At 41.1% G+C, this 25680-nt stretch overlaps 1 protein-coding gene across 7 annotated transcripts in view; it reads left to right on the plus strand.

Moving 5' to 3' along the window:
- Nucleotides 1-22554, plus strand: part of USP48 (ubiquitin specific peptidase 48) — a 67415-nt gene extending 44861 nt beyond the window's left edge. For 6 of the 7 annotated variants that reach the window (XM_089899507.1, XM_089899503.1, XM_089899520.1 and 3 more), the window contains 12 exons: nt 4750-4874; nt 5038-5160; nt 5457-5518; nt 5784-5894; nt 6466-6596; nt 6936-7042; nt 9243-9347; nt 12977-13132; nt 16763-16888; nt 18446-18494; nt 20936-20962; nt 22011-22554. In XM_089899507.1, the coding sequence (XP_089755633.1) occupies nt 4750-4874; nt 5038-5160; nt 5457-5518; nt 5784-5894; nt 6466-6596; nt 6936-7042; nt 9243-9347; nt 12977-13132; nt 16763-16888; nt 18446-18494; nt 20936-20962; nt 22011-22033 (1145 nt within the window). In that variant the 3' untranslated portion in view covers nt 22034-22554. Of the gene's footprint in view, nt 1-4749; nt 4875-5037; nt 5161-5456; nt 5519-5783; nt 5895-6465; nt 6597-6935; nt 7043-8825; nt 9150-9242; nt 9348-12976; nt 13133-16762; nt 16889-18445; nt 18495-20935; nt 20963-22010 lie in introns of those variants that run through there. The other variant, XR_016388687.1, reaches the window with a different exon arrangement.
- The last annotated feature ends 3126 nt before the right edge of the window (nt 22555-25680 follow it).

Here is a 25680-nt window from a genome sequence, read left to right on the forward strand (position 1 = left end):
AGTTCCTCAACCAGGGATCAAACCTGCGCCCCTTGCTGTGGAAGTACAGACTCTTAACCACTGGACCACCAAGGAAGTCCCCACACTAGTGGTTTTTTATGAAGAGTCCTGGTGGTGCTAGTGATAGTAGTTGTCACTTGAGTTGTATTTGTGTGCCTATCTTTCTGGACACAATCTCACTGCACTTCACTAGCTGAGTGGCATTCTCATTTACTGGCTACACAACTAGGAAGTGGGGGTGAAGGGTCATCCTGGGATGTGGATTTTTTTTTTTTTAAACATTTGTAGCATAGATGTGCACATAGCATAAGTGCCTCCATTTTGAGAGTTGAGGAATCTGTAGTAAAATACTAAGTTTTCATGCTTGGTGCTGCTTAGCAGAGGGAAACAATGCCAGAACTCAGACTGTCTTCCTCCTTCGTTCGCTGACATTTGGTGTCTCAGCCCACCTCTCTCATCTTGTCATTTTAGTTTTACAGTTTTGACTAGAAAGCATGGCAGAGCTGAAAGTGATTTCAGGACTTATGCTGCTCCCCTCAGCTTGTCAGAAATTGTAGATGAGCTATTTTTTTTTTTTTAGATCTTCTAGCTTGATCTGCAGCTCAGTGGAATTTTGTTGCTGTACCTTGTTATCTTGCATTTAAAAAGCATAGTTCTCAACTCTTGCTTTTGCGGACGTCACCTGTCAGTGTACCATGTCCACAGGTGCAGGATACGGGACTTCACTTAAAACGTACCCCACTCTTTAGGTTTATATTAAAACTTGTTCCTGAGATGTTGTGATGGTCATCATAGCAAACAGATGATAGACATTTATCAAATGTTTACCTTGTGCCTAGAATTTTTCTAAGTGTATAGATATTAACTCATTTAATCTACACAACAACGCTGAAAGGTCAGTATTACTAGTGTACCGATTGTACTGATGAGTAAGTAAACGGAGGCACAGAGAGGTGAGAGTCGTTTGCTAAAGGGTACCACACTTAATGCATAGGTTTCCCCTAGTTATATAATTGTCTGAAATTCTTTTTCTTTGAAAATTTGAAGGACTACTGTATCTTTCAATGTACCATTTGTCCAAAGCCCTTCTTAGGCAGTTTTTGTCCCTTCCACTTTTGGTAGCTTGTTAAGATCTCTGTCCACAGCATCGTGACACCTCACCCTGTGCAGGTCCTAATTCATTTATTGCTCGGGGGGTTCTGTGGAAGCCATGCACATGTGTGAGGGCAGGGAACTGCCAGCTTCCCTTTTTGGGTGTCCTGGCTGGGCCGTTTCACTGGAGAATTCTCTCTTTGATTATCTCTTCTTGGACTGCTCAGATTTCTCCATAAGGATCTTCCCTTCTCTTGCCTGGAAAATGCAGAGCTGGCTGTCACTTCCAGGGCTGTAAAGAGGAGGGCTTGGGAGTCTCTGCATTCTGTATGGAAACATTCACTTATCCACATCTCAGTGCACTACCTCTTATCTCAGCTTTGTGTCCCCCAGTGCAGAGGCCTTAGGTTTTATATCATCAGAGAAGCTTGTGTTGTCTTTTGTGGATAGCGGGGGCAGGTATCTGTAGGGTGTATAGAAGGGCAACTCAGAATTTAACTGCCTCTTAGATAGTCTTTTAGTCTGTTCTCTTCTGGGTACCCCTAATTCCTGGATTTGTGGGGCCAGTTCTGTGTAGTAAATTGGGTTACTTCTTTTGTCAGTTTAGAATTCATTTTTCTTGTCTTATCCATCCACCTTTAAGCTTCTAAAATATTTGTTTCTGTTGCCCCATCTGTTTTCTTGTATCCATCATTATGATTTTGTATCTTTAAAAAAGCTCCCCTTACTGTGGTTTAATAGTGTTTCAGGAGGAACTGGAAGTAAATGCAGTTTTAAAACATTTTTATCGGGCTTCCCTGGTGGCGCAGTGGGTGGGAGTCTGCCTGCTGATGCAGGGGTTGTGGGTCTGTGCCCCAGTCCGGGAGGATCGCCACGGGGCGGCTGGGCCTGTGAGCCATGGCCGCTGGGCCTGCGCGTCTGGAGCCTGTGTGCTCTGCGACGGTGAGAGGCCCGTGTACCGCAAAAAAAAAAAAATGAAAGAAAAAAACATTTTTATCTGGAAGTCCATGTTTGCATTTTTATATTCTAAAGCCTGTGTATATTTATCATGGATTTTGTGTGAATTAATAATGGATTATTTATTCCATTCTATGATTGGCTACCATCATAGAGTTTAGCATTTACTGCAGATATTCCTTATCCATCAGGCTTTCTTATCCATTTCATTTTATATTCATTTAATGGTTAACAACTTCCTTAACTACCTTGTTTATTATACCTGTTTACTTAGCAGCTGAGCAGTTTTTTAATTTATTCTTTTACAAGTTCTTTGGACATTGTGTGCCCCCAGAGTATTAGAGTTTGAACTAGACTTTGTCTGGGAGGGGATTTATCCAGAATCTAAACTCACTGTTAACTAGATTTCTATTTTTACCAGAAGAATCTTTGGGGATTAGGTAATCGGATTATGTTTGGTGAATTCAATCTCTCATGACTAGTTTGATCTTGTATTGGGAGATGTTGCTTACAAAATGATTTTAGTTTATTGGCTTTCTTTTAAGATTTAAGAAGCAATGTTATATATTGCAGGATACAAGTCTAATTTCTAAAAATTCATATGTCACAAGTAAAAGTTTATTGTGGTGAGGTCGAACTATTCAGATACATTAAATCATGGTAGTTATTAAAATGATGTGAAACTAAATTTAGAAACATGACTAGGGGTAGAGTAGAGGACTTTCTGATTAATACTGACTTGGCAGTATTTAATATTGACTGCAGTATTTAATTTCTGAATGCAGTGAAGTGACTTATTAAGATACATTGCTGATTTTAGAAATAAACTTGCGTTCTTTTCTAATTACCTGAGTAATGCACATCTTACAATACAGCCAGTCATAAAGTAAAAGCACCCTTACATCAAAACAAGAGGCAGTGTATTCAGAGTGTCTGGAATCCTATTTAAAATATGTGTTTGTGTATTTGCATTATTGTTTCCTATATTCTCCCTTTATGAACCAGATTGGGTTATAACATACGTATACAGAGGAACAGTCCCTTAAAAAAAAAAAAAAAAAAAAGGAAACCACTTAAAAGTATAATTGCCCTGGAGTTCTTTCTTTCTTTTCTTTTTTTTAAAATTAATTAATTAATTAATTAATTTTTGACTGTGTTGGGTCTTCGTTGCTGCGTGCAGGCTTTCTCTAGTTGCGGTGAGTGGGAGCCACTCTTCGATGAGGTGCACAGGCTTCTCATTGCGGTGGCTTCTCTTGTTGCGGAGCAAGGGCTTGTGGCACGCGGGCTCTAGAGCGCAGGCTCAGTAGTTGTGGTTCACGGGGTTAGTTGCTCTGCGGCATGGGGATCTTCCCGGACCAGGGCTCGAACCCTTGCCCCCTGCATTGGCAAGCGGATTCTTAACCACTGCGCCACCAGGGAAGCCCCAGGATAGCATTTTAAAGTAAGTTTTCATAACCTCAGAGGAAATTTGTTAACAGCCTACTCAGAAATAAAGTTAATTTTTACATTGTGATCTATTTTCTCTGGTAATAAGTATATTAAAGCAAAGTAATCATTTCTTAGGATTAGTGAAAGCTCAATAAGAGGTCACGGATGGAAGTTAAGAAGATGCATTTTGAGGCATTAGAAATTATGGGGTTTAGCTGAGAGAGGTCTGGTTTCATATCCTAGCTCCATTATCCACCAGTTGTGGTGACCCTTGGTGTATTAATTTCTCTGATTCTTGGTTTATTTATTGTTATAAAACACATAAAGCAAAGAATCAGGATACTGCATTTAGAAAGCCCCTGGCCTTTTTACTCATGTAAACATGCAAGTATCTTGCCAATGGGGGTAGAAACACATTTTCCTTTGGAAACTTAAAGATGGTTTTCTGGGTAAAGAACCATATAGGTACTATATGCAGTTCACTAGTTATCTACTGGGAACAGCTGAAGCAATAGAAACTGGAACCACAAACACAGTGAGGGGTTGAGTGAGGAGAAAGGGCCTGAAATGCCGGAAGTATCAGTCAGCCGAGGAGGGGCTGCTGGGATTGAGGGTCACTGCCATCTGGGCGTTCCTGTGATGTTCAGAGGAAATGAAGGGTAGTGGTGACTAGCACTCTGCTTATTCTCTTCTAGGATTTTTAACGATCCACGGGGTTCAGGGTGTTTGCAGTAGTAATAGCAAACTAACTGGGTCAATTGACTGGAGATGGTTTTACGATTGAACAGTAGATTGCTTTACCATTTAAGCGTGAGTCTCACACAACTTTGAAAATAGCATTTCAATTCGGGATGAATTTAGTAAAGTAATAAGGTAAAACGGAGAAAATACATCCTGCAGGAAATCGTGGCATTTGAATGTGGGCGGAGATGAAATACAAAATACTGTTAAACAACCCCTGGGGTGGCACAGGGACACCAGGATCCCTGGAAGCCCTTTTAGTGCTTCCTTCACTGGTAGGAAGAAAGGCCTAGATTAAGGACAAAGGAATGGCTGGCTTCTTTAGAATTAGATGAAATTAAAAATTTAGAGACTTTGAAACTAAGGAAAGAGAGAGAGAATTACAGTACTTTAGAACAGAAGGAAAAGAGGCCCTACAAATTTGTCTTAAGTTTAATAAATATAAAATAGATTTTTGGAGGGTATATATTGATTTTTTTTTTTAACCTTTTCTCTCTACTCCGGCCCCCCCCCCCGCCCTTTTTGACTTAGGGGAGTTATGCATATCTGAAAATGAAAGAAGGCTTGTTTCTAAAGAGGCTTGGAGCAAACTGCAGCAGTACTTCCCAAAGGCTCCCGAGTTTCCAAGTTACAAAGAATGCTGTTCACAGTGCAAGGTGCTGCACGCTGTCCTGACATCTGTGGAAATTATAATGCCACCTCCCTGGATTGACTTCCCAGGAGAATTGACATTGCACTCTTGGTAGGGGTTAGGGAGGAGGCAGGTCCTGTGCTGTCAGCAGGAGATGGTTGATTGCTTCCTGCTTCCTTCTCTTTCAGATTTTAGAAAGAGAAGGAGAAGAAAATGAAGCCTTGCATAAGATGATTGCAAATGAGCAAAAGACTTCTCTTCCAAATTTGTTCCAGGACAAAAACAGACCGTGTCTCAGTAACTGGCCAGAGGTATAATGATTCCCACAAAGGATAGAATTCATCTCACCTTTGTAAGACCCTTGCCAAATTCCTGATGAACAGTGGTTTCAGAACAACTGAGAGCTTCTCTAATTCTCATTTGTATAGTTTTCTTATCCGGGGGATTTTACTCTTAGTTCTGGTTGCTTGGTAGAGGGCTGTATTTCCATTTTATTTATGAAGCTTGAAAGAGGAAAACCACAGTATATGGGGACATCTTCCCTATAGGATTTAGGTTAAGAATGCAGTGAATTAATGGATACTTTCATCTGATTTTTCTATTCTAGGACACGGATGTCCTCTACATTGTGTCACAGTTCTTTGTAGAAGAATGGCGAAAATTTGTTAGGTATATACCAAAAATTTTCTATTTCCTTTTTTATTGTTGATTTTATTATTTTTAAGAATTCATGGATCCTGATCGTAGTACCTTACTTTTACTAGCATATACTGAAAGTTTTATTTTCTAATAATCTAAATGAATAATCCTGAGAGACACATTAATTACTATCATTAAAATATATCTCTAATTTAAAAATAATCATCGTAAAAAAATCTTCTCTTTAGTCGTGCAGTAGTGAAGTATATTGACCCTCTTTGTTTCATTTGAGTAGAAAACCTACAAGGTGTAGTCCTGTGTCATCAGTTGGAAACAGTGCTCTTCTGTGTCCTCACGGGGGACTCATGTTTACATTTGCTTCCATGACCAAAGAAGATTCTAAACTGTGAGTTTCTTCTCTTCATGTGATTTTTTTTTTCTAGTGATTAATAGAACATGTTTAGGAAATTTCTCGTCTGACATAAAGAGTCTGTTTTAAGAATCTGTTTGAATTGTGGGGTTATTTCCTCTGGTATTCTCTGCTAGGTGGAGCACTAGCCTTTAAAAAAAAAAAAAAAAAAAAAGACTGCTTCTCCATAAAAATCAAGAGGCTGCCTGAGGCTACCTTGCTCTTGTTCCTCCCTTCTCCTTCCTGGAGCCCTGCTTTCTCCTTCCAACCTGCTGGTACCCAGGACAGTGTCTCTAGGTTACATCATATAGAATTTATCCCTCTGTAGCTAAGTTCTTTACTCAACTTCGGTTTTTGAGGTTTAGCCATGTTGATCCATGTATTGATAGCTTCAGTCCATTTTGTTTTACTGCTATTGTAACATTTTTATGTATGAAAAAACTACTGTTCCTTGTTGATGTATCTTTTCCTTCTTAATTTATTTGTATTAAATATTGGTTTTGATAATTCTGGTTTAGAGATGGACTATGTCCTTGTGTCTTAAAGCATGTTGTGTTTTTTTGCACAGTATAGCTCTCATATGGCCCAGTGAGTGGCAAATGATACAAAAGCTCTTTGTCGTGGATCATGTAATTAAAATCATGAGAACTGAAGGAGGAGATGCAAACCTTTCAGAAACACAGTATATTTCTGAGCCTAGTAAGTTTTCATATCGTTCTTGGTTTATGTAGTTAAAAGTTGGCGTTTTAAGGGGGAAGGAAAGAGTATGTCAATATTGGTATTTTCTACTTAAAGATCATGTGGTGTTCCAAAGTATATTCCGCAGATGGGAAGTATCATAATTACCTCAGTATTAGTATGTTTGTCGACAGTAAATGGATTTCCTTATTTGCATACAATAGAATACAACAGTTAACAGAAAATATGAGTAATATTTTGATGAATACACTCTGGTAACTTTGATATGTTCTTTTAGATCTTTCATTCTTTGACAGTAATTCCTCAACCACTGCTTTTTTATTTTTTATTTTTTTAAAGAACTCTGTCCAGAATGTAGAGAAGGGTTGTTGTGTCAACAGCAGAGGGACTTGCGTGAATACACTCAAGCCACCATCTACGTCCATAAAGTCGTGGATAATAAGAAGGTACCAGTCCCTCTTGTGGTCGTGCCTAGTAATGATCAAGCTTGCCTTTTGACTTGCTGTTGGATTTTCACTGAGGATGGCCTAGGGTTGCCTTATTTTTTTTTTTTTGGTGGGAGGGGATGGTGCAGGCGGAGCCATTGGACTAGAACTGAAAAGGAATAGTTATGTGATTTATGTGGATCTAGTCAGTTATTAATCGAAACACAAATATTGTCAGCTGTGTGCTAGGAATGGTCTTGGTGATGGGGATACAGGTGGTGCAGAAGACAGAGAAGTTACCTACCGTCAAGAATATTTGTACCTAGTGAGGTAGATCAAGAATAAGCCCATAAATTCATAAGATAATTTCAGACAAGAACAAGTACTTTGAAGGAAATCTAGCAAAGTAAAGCGAGAGACGGATAGAGGCGGAGGTGCATTGTTAGACAGGGCATGGGTATGAAAGGTGCGTCAGAGGAGGAGTTGTTTTACCTAAGCATTAACTGTCAGAGAGTCAGCCTGTGACATGTAGTGCAGGCAAAACCATAAGCCTAATGTGCTCAAGCAACAGAGTAAGTTGTATCTAGAGCAGCCCTGCCCAGTGGAGCTTTCTGCAGTGATGGAGATGTTCTGTATCTACACTGTAGCCATTACCCGCGTTTGACTGTGGAGCACTGAAATGTGTCTAGGGTGACTTGAGGAACTGAGTTTTTAATTCACTTTAATTTAAATAGCCATGTGTCACCTCTGGCTACCACAGTGGACAGCACTGGTCTAGAGAGAAGTTTCTTCCAAGGAGGGATAGTGATAGGTGATGAGGGATCAAATTTTATCGGCCTTTATACATCATACCAAGGATTTGGGGTCTTATTCTAAGCGTAGATGTAAGCCACTGGAGTTTCAAGAGAGGTCATGGTGTGTTTTCATTTATGCTTTCAAAAAGTCACCCTGGCCATTGTGTTTGGAGTTGGTAAGGGCATAACGGAAAGAAGGACGGCCAGTTTAGAGCCTCTTGCATTTTTTTAATCTATAAAGGGTAGGTGAAGTAGACAGATTTGGTTATTATTTGGGAGCCAGGGGTGTTGCTGTGGATTGTTTTTGGAGCATTTTCACTATATTAGGAATGGCTCTTAGGTAGATCCTGACCTATATCTCTGGACATCTTGTTAATTTGATTCCAAGGTTTTGGGAATTAAAGACAAAATAGAATGTGTTTTATTTGATGATGGTTACCAAACACATTATTTTAGAAGGGTAACTTACAAATTATGCTCTAATGGTCTAGGGTTTTGCTTCACAAGTTGAATTAAGGCCTCATTTCCTAATTCGCTGAGAAAATGAAGTTGAGTAAAAATGTCTCAATTTTTCCCCTAGAATTTTCTTATATCTTTTGTACCTATTAGTGCATGTATATATTGGTATCTAGTACAAAATAGTATCCAATTTAGGTAAAGTTTTATTATTATTTTTTAGTTTGATAGCAGTATTTCATCCATCCTTCATTTTCTCAGTCTCAAGGAGCATTGGGACTCCTGTCTGAACTTGAAAAGGCTCGACAATCAGTGTACTAGGGAAAATGTAGAGCAATTTTGAACTTCTACAAAATAACATCATTGTAAAATCTGATAACTGTTCCGCAGAGACCGCTTACATTTATGGCAAACACATTAAATACAAGAATAAATCATAGGATAAGAACTAACATGTTAAAAGAGCACAGAAAAGAGAGAGAGCCCTTGAGTCTTGATCCTCTATCTGATCTATTACCCCACCATTGAAAAAGGTGTGCCTCTTCTTGATAAAGGTGGCCAGTCAAAGCCCCACAGCTGGGCTTCCCTGGTGGCACAGTGGTTGAGAATCTGCCTGCCAGTGCAGGGGACATGGGTTGGAGCCCTAGTCTGGGAAGATCCCACATGCTACAGAGCAACTAAGCCCGTGTGCCACAACTACTGAGCCTGCGCTCCAGAGCACGCGAGCCACAACTCCAGAGCCCGTGTGCCACAACTACTGAAGCCCACGCGCCTAGAGCCTGTTCTCCACAACAGAGAGAAGCCACCGTTCGCCACAACTAGAGAAAACCTGCATGCAGCAATGAAGACCCAACGCAACCAAAGATAGATAAATAAATGTATTTAAAAAAAAATTTTAAAAGCCCCACAGCCTCCATAGCTCGCCTTCCTAGGGTCTGACCTACTTTTCTGTCTTTTCCTGACACATTCAGGTGATGAAGGATTCAGCTCCAGAGCTAAATGTGAGTAGTTCTGAAACAGAGGAGGATAAGGAAGAAGCTAAACCGGATGGAGAAAAAGATCCAGATTTTAATCAAGTATGTGTTGAAGCTGCTCTTCATTGTTACACCTTTTGCTGTTCTGAGAGCAGTCACTCTAAGCTCATGGACATCTCTGCGTAGCCTATGCAGGATGTCGGTTCTCAGGACCCCTTTTTTTTCCCGCTTTCCTGCATTGGGTAGCATGCTGTAGCTGTCCTGATTTCTCACGAAAAGCCATGGGCTACATTACTCTAGAGTTCCTATGTGCTGTCAAGCAAGAAAGGCTAAAATATACTGAAATGATTCACTTTTTACCTGGAAAGAAAACTTAAACTAACCCATATCTTGGTTTGTTGCTTAATCATGGAATCTTTATGTATGAAAAAATTATTAAACTCAGATTCCCTGACGACAAGGAAAACACACAGTAGCCTTTATAATATTGGAGTTTATAGAAGAGACTTTCGGGTCTCTTACGTGTTAGGCAAATGACTAGAATCAGCATTAATGTTTCATTTTTCTTCTATTAAAATTACCTATTTTCTGTGCATTTTGTTATGGTATTTCTACCCCCTCTTATTTGGTTGCTTGATTATATCCTGCATGTTCACAGCGATATTGGAGAAAAACGTCAAGAACAGGAAATAATGTGGGAATATGTTTGGTCGATATATAATGTAGATAAGTTTAGCTTCTCAAAAAGTCAGACCATTATACACCAGGATATTCTAGATTTACCTTAAATTCATGGAATTTCTACTCTAATTAGAGTTTAGCTTTAATTAACTAATTAGAGATATTTGTGTTCTTTCTTTACTGCTAAAAAATAGTGTAGTCGGATTATGGTTAGCATCCTCCCTGAAGGAATAAAAGTGATAAAATGGCCATCTGCTGTATCTGTTACAGAGCAGAGATTATCTGGGTTTCTTGGCCTCTCTGTGTATACATACTGATACTGTTACTTCATTTTCAACTGTGATTAAGAAAGTCTGAAAAGCACTCTTGACTTGAATCTTGGTCTCCCTGAGATAAATGTTACTTGTAGCTTCCCAACTGGCATAAAGAGATAAATGTCAGCATTTGTTGATTTTAAAACACCTGTGGAAGAACAAAGTCAGGCGCTGCTGACCGGGATCAGCCACTCCTACCAAATTTGTGTTTCAATCCCTCAGCATTGGAGGGCCCCCTTGTCCCAGTGCTAACCAAATCCATACATTTTATAGGGATGTAGGTTTTCAGTTTTGTGGGATATTTTCCTATAATAAATAATGCCCTCATTAAAATTTATATACATGTATGCCTTCTGTTCCTTGGGATGGTTTTTGAGATTATTGAGTTAAGTAATATGTCTCTTGAATAGGAGTTTGCAAACATAACAAACCTTGTTTGTTGTCGACTTGTTTTATGTTCCCATCTCCTCTACAGTCAGTCCATTTTTCAAGTCAGATCTACAAGCTAGTGTATTTGCTTTTTCCATTGATATATTTTAAAGAGAAGTGTTTGTGTCCATCCTGATTTAGGACTCCATTCTCTTTCATTTGCTTGGCCGGCAGCACCATGGCAGTTTACTGGTAGTTTATTTATTAGTGGGAGCATGGCGTAATAATCAGATGGGAATCCCTGTTCTTCTGGTAAACTTTGTGAATAAGCTTGTAAAGCTGCATGTATATCTGTGTTCTTACTGTCCTTATTTCTGTCATTTCAAGCTTTACTTTTCAGCCTAAGAGTTATTTAGAAAACTTTTAAAAATGTTTTCAAGTGATTTCGATTTTTGGGAAACTTTAACTTTTTTAATGTCTGGTTCTACCTATTATTGTCATACCCACAGCAATTTTTAAATCGCTGTTCTGTTCCTCAGGTGCAGATGACAACAGATTTCACTTTTATAAATACGATAGAGAATATTTGTTGGGGAACATTGTTTTTTATGACATAATTATTTGTTTTACTTTGAACTTTCTTTTGTCTTCCTTCTCCTTGTTGTATACTCTAGAATGTTTTAAACATTTTTGTCTTGCAAAAAAGGTGTAACCTTCCGTTTTGAAAAGAGTAGTTGGTCCCAGAAGAATGTCAAGAGTTTTCAGAATGTCGGCCTCCTCAGATCTTTTCTTTGTAATACGTTGCACTATCTCAATACAAAGCTTCTGTAACTGCTGTTTTAAATCCCTGTAATATAAAATGATGCATTTCTATTTGTCCTTAATGGAAATGAACAAATCCCCTTTCCTCTTTTCTCTAAGCTAGATCAACCCAGTTCCTTTGACTTTGACCTTATCTACGATTTAGGTTAATAATGTACCCAGTATTGGATATTACTTAGGTAATTGAAAGCCTTCTAAAACCAGTGGATTGCTTTTTGTCAGATAAGTTCGATTTAAATTCTATGGATTTAAAAGAAATTCTGGGAAAGGCTTTTAGACCCATTAAAAAATATATCTTGCTTAATGCTCAGGGCTTTGTTAGTTGGTTGTGTTTTATATTTCTAAAGTAAAATTTTAGGTTGTAGATATTTTCCCTTATATTCCTAATTGTGAAATTTAGGTCCAATTTCACCTTTTCTTGAATAGTTGAGATTGAGAAAAATGTGTCATGAATTTTTTTTTAAACTCCCACGTTGTTTCTTATGTTAGAATCACCTGTGTGCCTCTTTAGACGAACAGCTAGAGCTGAATCTAGCGTTGTGCAGCACCTAGGCAGTGGCCTATCACCCTGAACAAATGCTCTTCTGTTTACCCCCTGATCCTCTCTGCTTTGTAAATCTCTGGAGCTCCATTGATGATGCATAGGTGGCATCTGTGTCCATAATGACCCCTAAACCGCTCTGATTATGCACACCTGACACTCAGTGACAGCTTCGGAAACCAGAGGCAGAGCCTGGGGGTTACCTCATCCAGATTTAATTAAACCAGGGGAAAAGATTATTTTAAAAATCTTGTTTCATTCATTCCCTGTCCTGGTTAGCAGAAGAATCTTGACTGTTAACCTCTTGATGAGGCATTTATTGGAGTATTGTAGAAAGCTACTTGGTTCTCATCTATTTTTTTCTTAAGACTAGTACAATATGTATTATATACCCATATGTATGTCTGTACTTTTTGCTGAACCATCTTTAGGTAAAGTGTGCACATCATGGCATTCCACCTCCAAGTTCTTAAACCAGCTTATCAGTAAAGACAGTGTCCTGTTTACCCAACCTCAGATTTCTTCACCTATCCCAAATGTGTCTGAAGCAATGTTCCCTCCTCAAACCAGCATACAATTAAGATATGCATTGTTTTGTATCAGTTTAGACTGTTATCCAGAACAGTTATCCTGCCTCCGCACCCCTTTCTTTCCCTTTTGACACTGACTGGATTAAATTTAATAATCTTAAACATTTTTCAGTTTATCATAATTGTGTCTTTCTAAGGTCAGACTTATTTTGCTTTTAAATCTCCTTTTTATAATACATTTTAAAATCCTGGAGCTTATATGCAGTTAGAAGTGTATTTTGTCGTTTAATTTTTTCACTTTTGTCTGAGCCTACTAAGAACCTCCAGCGAGTTCCTATTCACTGTTGATATTGAATTTCAAATGGTTAACAGTCTGATAAATAAATTGCTTTTGCTTGCCTGATGAACTTTATGAGCACGGGTCACAGTGTGGGTAATTTCAGTGCTTGCTTTTTTTTCGGATCTTTATTATAGAGCAATGGAGGAACAAAGCGGCAAAAGATATCCCATCAAAATTATATAGCCTACCAAAAGCAAGTTATTCGGCGGAGTATGCGACATAGGAAAGTTCGTGGTGAAAAAGCTCTTCTTGTTTCTGCTAATCAAACATTAAAAGAATTGAAAATTCAGGTGAGGAGAATATAGCATTTGTTTAATTATGCTCTGAACTTGGAGGACCTTCGCGAGTTTCTGCTTTGCACCTAAGTATTAGGCCATTGAGGGAGGGCTTCTCTGAGTTTAGAATAATGCTTGCAGGGTCACCAAATTAAAATAACTCTTTCTTTAGAAAGAGTTTCAAAGTTTTCAAAATTAGCCAAGAATCTTTCTGTGAAGATGAAAAGTATTTTGGGGATTCTGAAAACTTGAGCAGGTTCTGAGTAGCTTTCCAATAATAATGAGAAATGCTGAGAGCCATTTAACTTGTTACGTGTTGAGGTGGTTCTTTTTGGAGGTTCATTTTAGATCGTTCCCACTCTATCCCCCCCGCCCCCTCCATTGCTTTTGCACGTCAACACAGTGGATGCATTATGAAAATGCCTCACGATACTGTTGTTTCCTGGTAGCAATACTAAAGTACTATAAATGAGCATGCCAATGGGACATCTCAAAACCCAGGAAAAAGAGGCTGATAAATTCAAGATGTACGTGAAAAAAAATCTGGCCTCTTATCTGTTTTAGTCACTGATACGGATCCCAGAAGTTGACCGAATTTCCCTCTCTGCTGCTTTCATGCGGCCTGGTTTACTGGTTCTGCATTTTCCCTCGCTGCTGATACTTATCATTGTAATTGAGGCAAAAGTATAGGCTTCCTTTGAGGGTGTGATGTGTTCCAGATTGTCCCGGGAACAGTATTTCCCTTGGTTGAACCCATGTCTCTGAAAATAAATGTGTTGGCCTGATAGCTTTACTCTGTTATTGTAGCTTTTACATCTGAGAAAGCTTGTTTCTATCACCGGCGTTCTGCCTGTCAGTGGTAAACCTCGAACATTCAAAACCTTTAAATTACAAAAAGAGCCCCTGTGGATAAAGACATTTTCAAAGCCTGTGCTGCTTTTTATTGTGGACTACCCTTTTTAAAGAATAAATCAAAAGTCAGCAGAAATAACCTGTCTGTGAGCATGTTACCTGCACAAATGAGTTGCTAGAAGGCAGCAGCTGTTCACAGGAAAGCCCCCAAACGTGCTGTCCTTGGATGGCTCCTTTGCCGTGTCCCTCCTCTCATCTCCCGTCCTGGATTCGAGGACCACTGTGATCTAAACAGTCCAAAGAAAGGGCAGTGAAGTGTAATTTCCCTTCAGTGATCCGTGGTGGTAGCTTCGAAAGCTCCCACTAGATGGGACCCTTTTGCCCAGCAGCCTGAGCACTGTTAGAGCTTGTGGAGGGCATGCATGTGATCCTCAGCCAGTGGTGGTGGGTGACTTTTTAAGCATGTAGTGCATTTTTTTTGTTGCATGGAGCCTGTCCTCTAGGGTATACTACATTTCCAAGTTAATAGGATGGTAACTACACCCATTTATAGTTGCTTAGTTCATCCACCTGTGAGGCCATAAAGTACAATTTATCCATCTCCTTTCTCGGAATATGCTTGGTGTTTAATTGTCTTATTCCATTTTCCCAGAGAGAGGTTTTGAGTGGGTAGTATTGCTTGCTGTAGAAAGGAGGAAATTTTCCTTACTTCACTTTCCTTATTGCATTTCCTTATTTCAGCCACACACTCACACCCCCATGGCAAGCAGCATGGAGCCGCTCACCTTGTAGGAACAGAGTTTTCATTGTTCCTTTTATGCCCCACAGATCCACAGTGCTGCACCCACTTGTTAAACAGACCTATAGAATGTTAATTCTTCTGAAGCATTCTCCTAGCACTTACGGTTTATGAATTATTATTATACAGGGCACAGGCCTCCATGCCTTTGGCCTGTTCCCTCATTCTGAAATACCGTTTTCTCCTCACTAGTAAGCACTGTTCACCTTTCACAGCATCTTTTCTGCAAAACCTGTCTTGGCCTTCAGCTACACAGCTAACTGCTCCTTTCTGTGTGCTCCGCTAGGAGCAATGTGTACTTTCTGCCACCATCTTCACTGCTTGGTTTTGTCCTCTCGACCTCTCCGGGGTGGGATTATTCACTTTATATTTCCAGTACCTAGCACGGTAGTCAACACATGGGGTAATAAATCTTCATAAGTTGTTGAATGAATTGAAATGTCCTTGTCTGTGCACTCAAAATATAAAGTATGAGCCTCCACCCCTCAGAGATGGAACTCGTGTCTAGAGGTATTTGCGGTTGGTCCAATGTGTGGTGGTGCAAAGACCCTGTACATCCCACTTAGGCGTGTGAACTAGCACTCCTACAGTCATGCAGCTGTGACATTGCCCACATTAAGTTGGTATCAGACACTTCCTCTGTAACTGTGCTTTCTTCTTCATGGGTCACATTTACTAACTGGGGCTGTTGCCTCTACCTGATGCCCATGTGCTGGGCTGCCTTCGGTAGAACTGTCCCATCAGTACTTCTCATGTACCAGAAATAGGCTCATTGCTTCATACACAGATCATTGATGATGTCAGTGCACTGTAGCTACAGATCCCTGTTTAATCAGTCTCTGCTCGCTTCTGAGAGCCTGATGTCCTTTTGAGAAGTCCAGTTATGGACCTGGCCTAACAGGGAGGAGGCCAGTGTTGTTATCCCTGTTGTTATTTACCTGTGTACTATTATTAAAATCACTTTTCTGGTCACAGTCTTCCCAGCTGGAAAGCTCTTGGGCCCAATTATTTACACAGTTGGTTCAGGGCTGCTTGTTTTGTCTTTCCAGATTTTTCAAAGAGTAGAGGAATAGAGTGCATAAAAGGGTAGAATGGTTTCCCTGTACCATGGATATTGGTGTAATGAGATACATGTAATGGAACATATTCAAGGAGTATGGAACTCCGTTATGCAGCATAATAAAATGAATACTCTAGAATACACCCAAGTGAAGAATTAGAATGTATCATTGAAGGGTACCTATGTGTGCCTCTCTGAGCCCAACTCCTCCTTACTTCGCACTGGTATTTACTCCCTGGACGTGATAAAATTTTTCTGAATTTGAAAACAGTGTTTAAGTATTATGCACAATAGTCTTTCTGAATGTATTCAACTTTTAAGACTTGGTTAGAACTGGGCTGGAGTATATGGCCCCTACCCTTAAGAAATTCATATTCTGGTTCCTAGAGGCAAGACTCGGTCTAAGAATATGTGACAGGCCCAATGGCTGCATTTTGTAGTCCCGGCTGCTCACTAAGGGGATCAAAACGAGAAGAGTCCAGATAGCCTTCTGGTTAATTTAGAGATGGTCTTATGAAAGAATTTGGAATTGACTTGGTTATTAAAACGATGTGGAACCTGGGCATGATAGGAGTGACAGTGACGGCCTTGCTCAAGCCTTATTACCAGAGGAGCTGTCAGCCCAGCCCCACCTTCTGCTCCTTTGTTTTCTCCACACCCTGACCCGTGGAGAGGTGGTAAGATGCAGAAGACAAGGTCCTGTGGGTATAATTGTCTCCTAATTCTCTATCAGGCCTCCTAAGAATGTTCTCAGATGTATTGGGATTAGAGTCTCAATAGGAATTTAGCAAGCGAGCTGACCGTAAACTGTTGTATCTTTTGTATTCTGGAGTCTTTTATTTTGCCCTCAGAATCTATGCATTATTTCTTCAAATAGGGTAGAAGTCTCAGTGTTTTGCTTTACACAAACTTTGTTTCCTTTATATTGGCACAGATCATGCATGCATTTTCAGTTGCTCCTTTTGACCAGAATCTGTCAATTGATGGAAAGATTTTAAGTGATGACTGTGCCACCCTCGGAACCCTTGGCGTCATTCCCGAATCTGTCATTTTGTTAAAGGTAGGTAACAGCTCTTTACCTGAGGGATTCTCATGTGCAAACTGCGTGTAGTGGCGTTACAGTTACCTCAGGTTCTCGGCAGGGTGTGGCAAGAAGCTTCTGCTGTGAGAGTTTTGCTGGCCTCTACATTCTCCATCTCTGGATGAGCCATGAGAGACTTAGAGGAGGTCACAACATCATTGGGTCTTGTGGGGTTTTAATAATTCTTGTTTAAAACAATCTAGATTTAACCTCCTCCCTAACTTTTGGATCAGCGAATTACTTAACCATATTTCTACTATTAAAGCATCTCCACCTTTCCTCATAAGTACAGGAAACAGACATAAGACACAAGTCTTGGCCACAGTAGTCAAAATACTTTTGGTTGGCTTAATGGGATTCTTGTCCAGGGTATGGAAATTGGCTTTGGGGAGAATGGATTTAGGAGAGGTAGGTGTGTTTTAGAAAGTAGGGGCTTCTGAGACTTTGTCACAGAAGAAGAATCATTGAACCAGCCTCTTTAGACCAATCCTGCCTTCCCTCAGGGCCTGATTTTGTCACTTTCCTTTTTCTTTATGGCTAAAAGCATGCCCCCTGCATGATGTGATAGAATATTTTTCAGGTTTTGAACTGTGAAATATGTTTTTCATACCATAGAGCCTCAATTCTGGTCAGATAAAGCTAGGCCCTGGAAGTGGTCATGCAGACCCATATCTACCCCTACACACACACACCCCTACACACACACCCCCCCACACACCCCTACACACACACACCCCCCCCACACACCCCCTCATCCTGCTACCTACCCCCTGGAAATGATGATGCAGGCCCATATCTACCCCTACACACACACACCCCTCATCCTGCTACCTACCCGCTTCCTGTTTGCTTTTCTTGGAACTGTACGTTCTGTGGAATTATTTTGAAAGCCTCTTTGGTTTGCTGAATCCTAAGGACGCCATGTAAAATCCTAGAAACAGCCTGTGTAATTAAAGCGTTTGTACTTCAGATGGGCAGCTAGAGTCCATACTGGACATTGTCCTCTTGGCCCTTGCGGCTAATCCCACCGCAAGCTCAGACTCAGTGCTGGCTTCTGCCTTAACAAGGACATGGGCATTTTCTTCTTGATGTTGAGGCGGGATGAAAATGTGTTTTTAACCTAATTGGCATTTTTAGAGGACCATTCTGACTTGATTTCTGCCAACTCACGCTGTCATCCCTGGCACCTTAAGTTATATCAGTTAGATCAGTGTTTAGTAACTCAGGGTATCTGAACCTTTCTGCATCTAAAGGTATTTGAGGAGCAGGAAAACAGTGCCACATCCAGTGTGCAGTCTGTGCGGTTATCAGGGTATTGAGTCTAGACCCGCCGCTGACAAGGCATCCTTTGTTAATCCTGGACATTGCCAGCTCTGGTTTGAACCCTGTTTTCCACTGGACAGTGTTTGTATTTGTGTCTTGGAGCAACACACTGGTGGGCTCGGGAGCAGCCTTTTGTGTGAGGTGGATGGGACGTTATCCTCCTAGTGGCTTCCACTCCCTTGTGGGTTTGAATTGTTTTCATTTGTTTTCTAGGCTGATGAACCAATTGCAGATTACGCTGCAATGGATGATGTCATGCAAGGTAAAGACCAACTTGTTTTGGGAATTTGTTGAGGAACTTGTTAAAGGAAGGTGGGATTACAGTTACTGACGCTTTAGTCTACAGTGCTTTTACTTGTAAACTTGAACAGAGCTTCTGCATGTTAAGGTAGAATCTTACATTATTGCTCTGAAAAGATCTTAGTAAGAATGATATCTATGAAAATTTAGAAAGTGGAGAAAAACAGTACTAATTAATTAATTTACCATAGGAAACAAATGAATGTAAGCCTGCAGGTGAAAGAGGTCAACAAAAAGCAAAGCTAATTCAAATTGCAGAGCCTCGGACAGGTACAGAGGAATTGGATGCCCTAGGTACATTTGAACGTAAGAGGTCTAAACCTAAAGGCCGGTTGGAAGCTGTATAAGAAGCAGTTAGCTCACTACCTTGCAGATCCTCACAGCCCTTCCCTCATGTCACTGCCTCTTCTCAACCTGCAGAGTTTGTGTTTCAGCTCTTTGAAGAAATTAACCTAGAAGGGTGATAATGAGGCCCATTACCTACCAAACAGGGAGATCACCCACCAGCTCTTTCTTCAAATACTGGCAGCCCATCCCTTACCTGCCATAGTCGAGGGAAGGGATGATCCTCTGGGGAAACGGGCAATTCAAGAAAACAGCCTACAAATATTTTTAAAAAGTGTTTCATCTCCCAGGTACCCTTGGGTTAAGCCCACCACTGCCCACCGAACAGTTTTTAGGCATCTGTTTAGTACCTGACACTTAAACAGGTGGAAATGGACAGCTAGAGAGCACCAGACAGTTGAGCAAAGAGCATGAAACCAAAAGATGTCAGTCAACAGACAGAAAAAAAAGGAGCCCAGAGAAAATAGACAACACAGGAAGAATAAGAAAGCTTAAAAATTAACTATAAACAATACGAGAGAAAGAGCAAAATAGTCTATGTGTAAGGAACATTCAGAGAACAGAAAATAATTCATGAAAATAAAAAATGGGTGCACCAAGGGCCTGGTACAATAAAGTATAAATCTAGGGATAAGAAGACCCTAAAAGCATCTAGAGGTATGGAAGGAAAAACCACATTCACAGGATGAAGAGTCAAGAAGACAAACTAATGGACCAGTGCCCACAAGATTCTGAGGAAAAGTGAGTTTGAATCTAGAATTCTGTAACTAGACAGACTTTATTTTAACGTCACACTTGATGGCTCTTTGAATGTAAGGCCTCAAATTTCTCTCACACACCATTTGCCGAGATACTCTGGGAGGGTGTGCTCTGTTAAATGAGAGAGTAAATCAAGGAAGAAGTCAACAGGGCTTCCCTGGTGGCGCAGTGGTTGAGAGTCCGCCTGCCGATGCAGGGGACACGGGTTCGTGCCCCGGTCCGGGAAGATCCCACATGCTGCAGAGCGGCTGGGCCCGTGAGCCATGGCCACTGAGCCTGTGCGTCCGGAGCCTGTGCTCTGCAACGGGAGAGGCCACAGCAGTGAAAGGCCCGCGTACCACAAAAAAAAAAAAAAAAAAAAGAAAGTCAGCAGTGGAACCCAAAAACATGGATCCAGCATAGGAATAGATGCCCTAGAAGCTGGTGAGGGGGAAATTCCAGGACGGAAGCTCTGCAGCAGGTGTTGAGCACACGCGATCCAGGTTGGAGCAGTGGGATGCAGGCTTTGGCAAAGGATGTCCCCTGGGAAGAGTGGAAGTGATAGATGGTTGTCTTGAGGTTTACAGCTCTTTCAGAGTTTACACTTGAATTGGAGACAGTACAGAGAAAATGAAACACACAAATAATGCAGCAGTTACCAACCCCAGAAAGACAAAGTCATACCAGACAGGAACTATAACCAAGGTACACCAGGGAGTTCAACTGTGAGCAGTATTATGGGATAAAAAATAATGTAAACATTGGAGATTAGCTTAGCAAAAAATGTCACTGTGTCAGGAGGATGGGTTCCGGGGGCAGGTGGTATGGTAAGAGGTGGGAGAAGAACTAAATTTTTATCTTTCCCTGAAATTATTAGATAGTATCTAAAATTATGAATTAGCAATATAAGCATGTTATTTAGAAATACAGAGGTTAAATACCAGAAGTGGCTGCAAGGGCTGAAAGTGGTTCCTTCTAGAGTGTGGGAATGGGAGGCGGAGGCGGAGGGGGAGAGAGGGCCATGGCCATATGGTTTTCTCCAGCCCCCTCCCCCCATCATGCAGAATGCTGGCTCCAGTTACAACCCTTGTTCTCCCAGTATTTGTCTTTTGAGTGATGCATATGTATTGCTTTGATAAAATAAAAACAAAGAGAAAGATTTTCATTTGATTATTATCTATAACTTCAAAGGTAATGTTTATTGGTGAATAAGGTAATTAAAAGTTATTTTAAACTTTTCGTCTTTAGGCATTGAAGTGAACTTATTACTGTCGGTAATGACAATCTTTTCAATTTGGAATTCTGTTTTTTTCCTTCCAGTGTGTATGCCAGAAGAAGGGTTTAAAGGTAAGTTACATTTGTCACGTTTTGTTCATGAATGTCAGAGTCATACTCTAATTTTCTGTTAAAGTGAAGCCTATGATTTGATTTTAAAATTTAATTCAATCTGAGTCTCATGACTGAAATTAATTTTAGTTAAATGCATTTTTGATTCAAGCTTCTTCATTATCTGTATCAGCACTCAGGCCTCAGGCCTCAAATAGGGCCTGTGTGATAGACGTATGTACTTCCAGATGTCCATTCTGCTTTTTCTTTCTCATTTCGGGGGGGGGCAGTTGGGGAATTAGCTAGTGGCGTTTTGATTTTTATACTTAACCTTTTCAATTCCTCCTGTCAGTCCCATCTTAGAGCAAAACAGTTTGTATGTAACTGATAAGAATTAGAGGAGAAGAATCTGCTGAATTATATTAGGTTCAGTGAAAAGGTTTCATTGATCTATTTAGAATTAGGCATCTTTTGGATTATTACTTTAAATGGATAAACGGCAGTGCCTCCTACTACATCTTAGCCACTATAGTAGTGCACATAGTCGAATCCAGACCTTTGACATTTACAGATTTAACTGTTGCCAGTTTGATTCTATGTGTCCTAGTCCAGAGGTCCGTGACAGGTTGCAACTTTGCCCAAGAATGAGGTTGAATCGAATACCGGGGTTTCTTTGCTAAAGCGAACAAGTGAGCCACGCTACTGGCCTAAATAAAGCCTCCCTCTCAGTGCGGCTTTTTGTCTACGCGTTCCCACTACACAGAAACTCCTGATGTGGTTAAAACAAAACAAACAAAGCAAAAAATTTATTTATGAAAAATGGCCATCAAATGAAAGCATGAGTAAAATCTGATGAACTTGTGTGAAGATAGCTAACAGCCACATGGCTTTCAACAGGAAGGTGCTTTAGCTGAAAACCACTTTTTCTTATCCTTCAACGTCAAAAGGCTTCTGGGCTCATTTATTAAGTTGGATATTCCCTGTTGGTGATGCGTTCTTGGCAAATGGAATATATGAACTCTTACCTTGCAGTTCACAACTGTACCTCCACATGTGTTTCTTTTCCCAGGTACTGGTCTTCTTGGACATTAATCTTTTTGAACATTTGCTGACTGCTAAGAAATGACCAGAAAGGAAGAGGAGTTTGACATGTTAGGGCATTACAGAAAAAGTGGATTTAAGAATTAAACCATTACATGACTCCTCCGCAAGGCAGAAAACCATTCAAAAGTGACTGTCCCCAAATGCCTTATGTCAGATAAAGCAGATTGCACTGAAGGCCATCAGACTTGAAGGAAATGTTTCAAATTTTATATTTAAGGGGGGTGGGGGGGGGAATGGGCAAGTAAAGACTGAAAAAGTTTAGTAGCAGTATCAGTAAATCATGTTTACATATGAGATTTATAGGCACGGGAGGGAATAAAAGTTCTGTTATATTTCCTTGCTTGAGTTTCATACCAGATGCATTGGTCCATAAAGGATTTGTATCACAGTAGATGGGACAACATTCTGCTCTGAACTAAAAGTAATTCTTTAGAGACATAACCTGCTTACCAATACCTGTCTTTGATTCATATTTTACTTTCAATAAAGCATGAAAGTGAAGAACTTGCCGTAATTGTGGAAAAGTGTCTTCAGAGTAGATTCCTCTCCGTGTCGGCTCCAGTGCACCTGGCTCACATCCTGCCCACTGGTCTCTGACTTGGTGCTGGGAAAGGAGGGTGCACCTGCGTGTCTCCTGCAATGAGCCAAGGGATTGTGTCTCACTGGTGTCTTCAAAGGCTTTTTATTTCCATGCATTTCAGAAAGGATGGCGAATGTATTACATGTCATAGCATCCTCCAGTTTTACTGTTATTAAAAAGTGGGAAATCAAATACACCTTGCACTTTTGAGAAGTCTGACCACCTTATCTGAAGAGTAAAATGGCCTGAAATACATTTGGAAACTAACACGGGCTCTTATATAAAGTTTCTTCTGCCCATCCTCCAAGTCCGCCATTTCTTGGATCTCACTTCTCTTGTTTTGAAAGCATTCTTCCGAAACACCCAGAAAGGATCTTTTAGATCACATTGTTCAAAAATGAAAAAAAAATGTGCGCGTGGAGTGTGCCCTGTCATCAGCTCAGGATTGTTGCTTAGCAACACGTGACCAAAGCAGGATTTGTTAGAATATCGGAGGATTTTCAAAGGAATTAAGACTGGAGTTTGTTTCACTGTTTCCTCTGAGTACGTATGTACAACTTTTCGGCCGAGATGCTGACTCAGGCGTCTCTCTTGCTAACACTTTATTTAGCCCTGGGTTTTGCTGGGCTTTTTTTTTTTTTTTTTTAACCCCTCCCTTTTCTGAAAATTTAAACTGAAATACCGGATGGGGGTGTCAGGTTTCAATTTGAGGACCAGTAACCTTGGCAGCATCCCCTTTGAATAGATCTTTTTATCAGAATAATTATGGCTTTTTGGTAAGATTACAACTCCTTACCTGAGTTTCCCCTCTGTGTTTGCAGTGTCTTCAGTCTGTACCCCCTGGGGAGGCAGGGGGTGTTTAGTGAGTCTGTGTGGGAGAGTGCACTGCACACAGGACCCTCACAACCCATTCTAGGAACCTGTGGGCCCCATCTTCAGGTTGGCAAAGGGAAAGGAAGGACTTGAGGTCCAGGTCGTGAGCTAATCCTCATTTTTAGATCCCAACACCTGCAGTCCCCTGCCCCCCAATGGACCTGAACATAAAATAATAACATGCCAAGCAACTACTACTTTCCAAGGGTAAAGACTTGTGTGCAAGTTCACTTAGTACTCGATGCAGCTGCTTCCTCCTCCCTGTAAAGAAGCTGTTTGTCCAGAGAAGTTTCTTTCTGGGGATTGACATAAGCATGTCAGTAGTCACCCAGAAATCTGATGCATTTCCCCAGTTTGCTGTTAATAACAGTTTTAAAATGTGTTACTTGAGTCTTTTTTTTCCTCATGCAGTGGTACAAAATAACAGCCTGTGGTAGGTCTTTCAGGCTGATGACCCAGTACTGGCTCCCTTATTGATCTGCACAGGTGGTGGGAGCGGGGTGGGCCCTGTGTGAGCAGGTGATGCTCGAGCAGTTCTGTCTCCTGCCCCCACGACTTAACCATGTGCTACCAGCACTGCACTGCTCAGAGTGATGTCTGTGGCCCCACAGTACCAGCAGCACTGCGAAGCTGTATTAGAAATGCATGTTTTCGGGCTTCCCTGGTGGCGCAGTGGTTGAGAGTCCGCCTGCCGATGCAGGGGACACGGGTTCGTGCCCCGGTCCGGGAAGATCCCACGTGCCGCGGAGCGGCTGGGCCCGTGAGCCATGGCCGCCGAGCCTGCGCGTCCGGAGCCTGTCCTCCGCAACGGGAGAGGCCACAGCAGTGAGAGGCACCATGTACTACAAAAAAAAAACAAAACACGTTTTCAGGCCTGAGACCCACTAAATCTGCATGTGCAAGCCGCCCCTGTTGAGAAGCCTTGGGCTGGGCCCTCTCCCGCCCACGGTCAGTCGGCAGAGTTACACAGTCATGTATACATGTATTTAGTGGCCCTCACCACTTTGTACAGGGAAAACAGGTACAACATGTAACCTAAAATCAATTCTTGCCTTGTCTTTATTAATAGATGGAGATCAATTGTCTCCTTGACTTTGACCACACCAAGGTGCAGACTCTTCCCATCAGGTTTCTTATGCGTGTGGTTTTGTTTTTGTTTTTTAAAGACAGTCTTCTGTGGAAGGTAAAACGAAGCTTGAAGTCACCCCTGCCCCCCATCCCCATTGTATTTCTGTCCATTCCTCACCCCCCATCTGATGTGTACAACATGCCATTCTGCTATGAATTGTTGCCATCACCTCAAATATAGGTCGCCGTTGGGATGTCATTCCTTGGGGGGAATAAGTATCCGTGTATTAATGAACTTTATTGTGTAGAATTACAGTTACCATTCTGCCCAATTTAAAAGAAGTGTATGTTTGTTTCTGTGGCATCATAATCCAGAGCAAGTTTTTTATTAATTTAAATGTCCATTTGGTTGGTCTGTGTGGTCATGGGCTTCTTGATCAGACCCTGGTTAATACTTGAAGTGAATGCTAGGGTTGAATAACCTGTTCTAAATACCCAAAGGGTGATATGTCTCTGAACAAACTGCTAAGGTGAAATGAGCACTGAAGCCTGCCTTTCCTGTTATAGAATCGCGCAGGAGTGTCACATCCTTTCTCTCTGGCATTTGGATGTTCAGCTTGTTCAGTGTTACAGGGGACTGTGAATAGAGTTCAGTCTCATGAACAACCAGCATTTTCATTTTAAGGAGATTCTTACCCCTTTACCTATGGCCCGTGCATCCCCACCCCAGGTGCAGGGTTTTGTCACAACTGTATTTCTGATTCTGAAAGCTAGCCATTTACCACCCCCAAAATCCAGGCAATGCATAGATACCAATATTGGCTGGGGATTTGATTATCAACATGAGTGGAATCCTTTATTCATTAAAATACAGATTACAGACATTTGTAAAATGGTAACACTTTGTTTCTCATACTTCAGTGAGTAACGGCTTTGTGCCAAGTCCTGAGAGCCAAGTCTAGTAGGGAGACTTGGTGGTGCAGTGGTTAAGGGTCTGCCTGCCAAGGCAAGGGACACGGGTTCGAGTCCTGGTCCGGGAAGACCCCACATGCCGCGGAGCAGCTAAGCCCGTGCGCCACGACTACTGAAGCCCACGCGCCTAGAGCCCGAGCTC

This window comes from Delphinapterus leucas, chromosome 1 (genome assembly GCF_059928025.1).
Source record: "Delphinapterus leucas isolate spDelLeu-1000000601 "Yukka" chromosome 1, BTC_Dleu_Yukka2, whole genome shotgun sequence".
Lineage (NCBI taxonomy): Eukaryota > Metazoa > Chordata > Mammalia > Artiodactyla > Monodontidae > Delphinapterus > Delphinapterus leucas.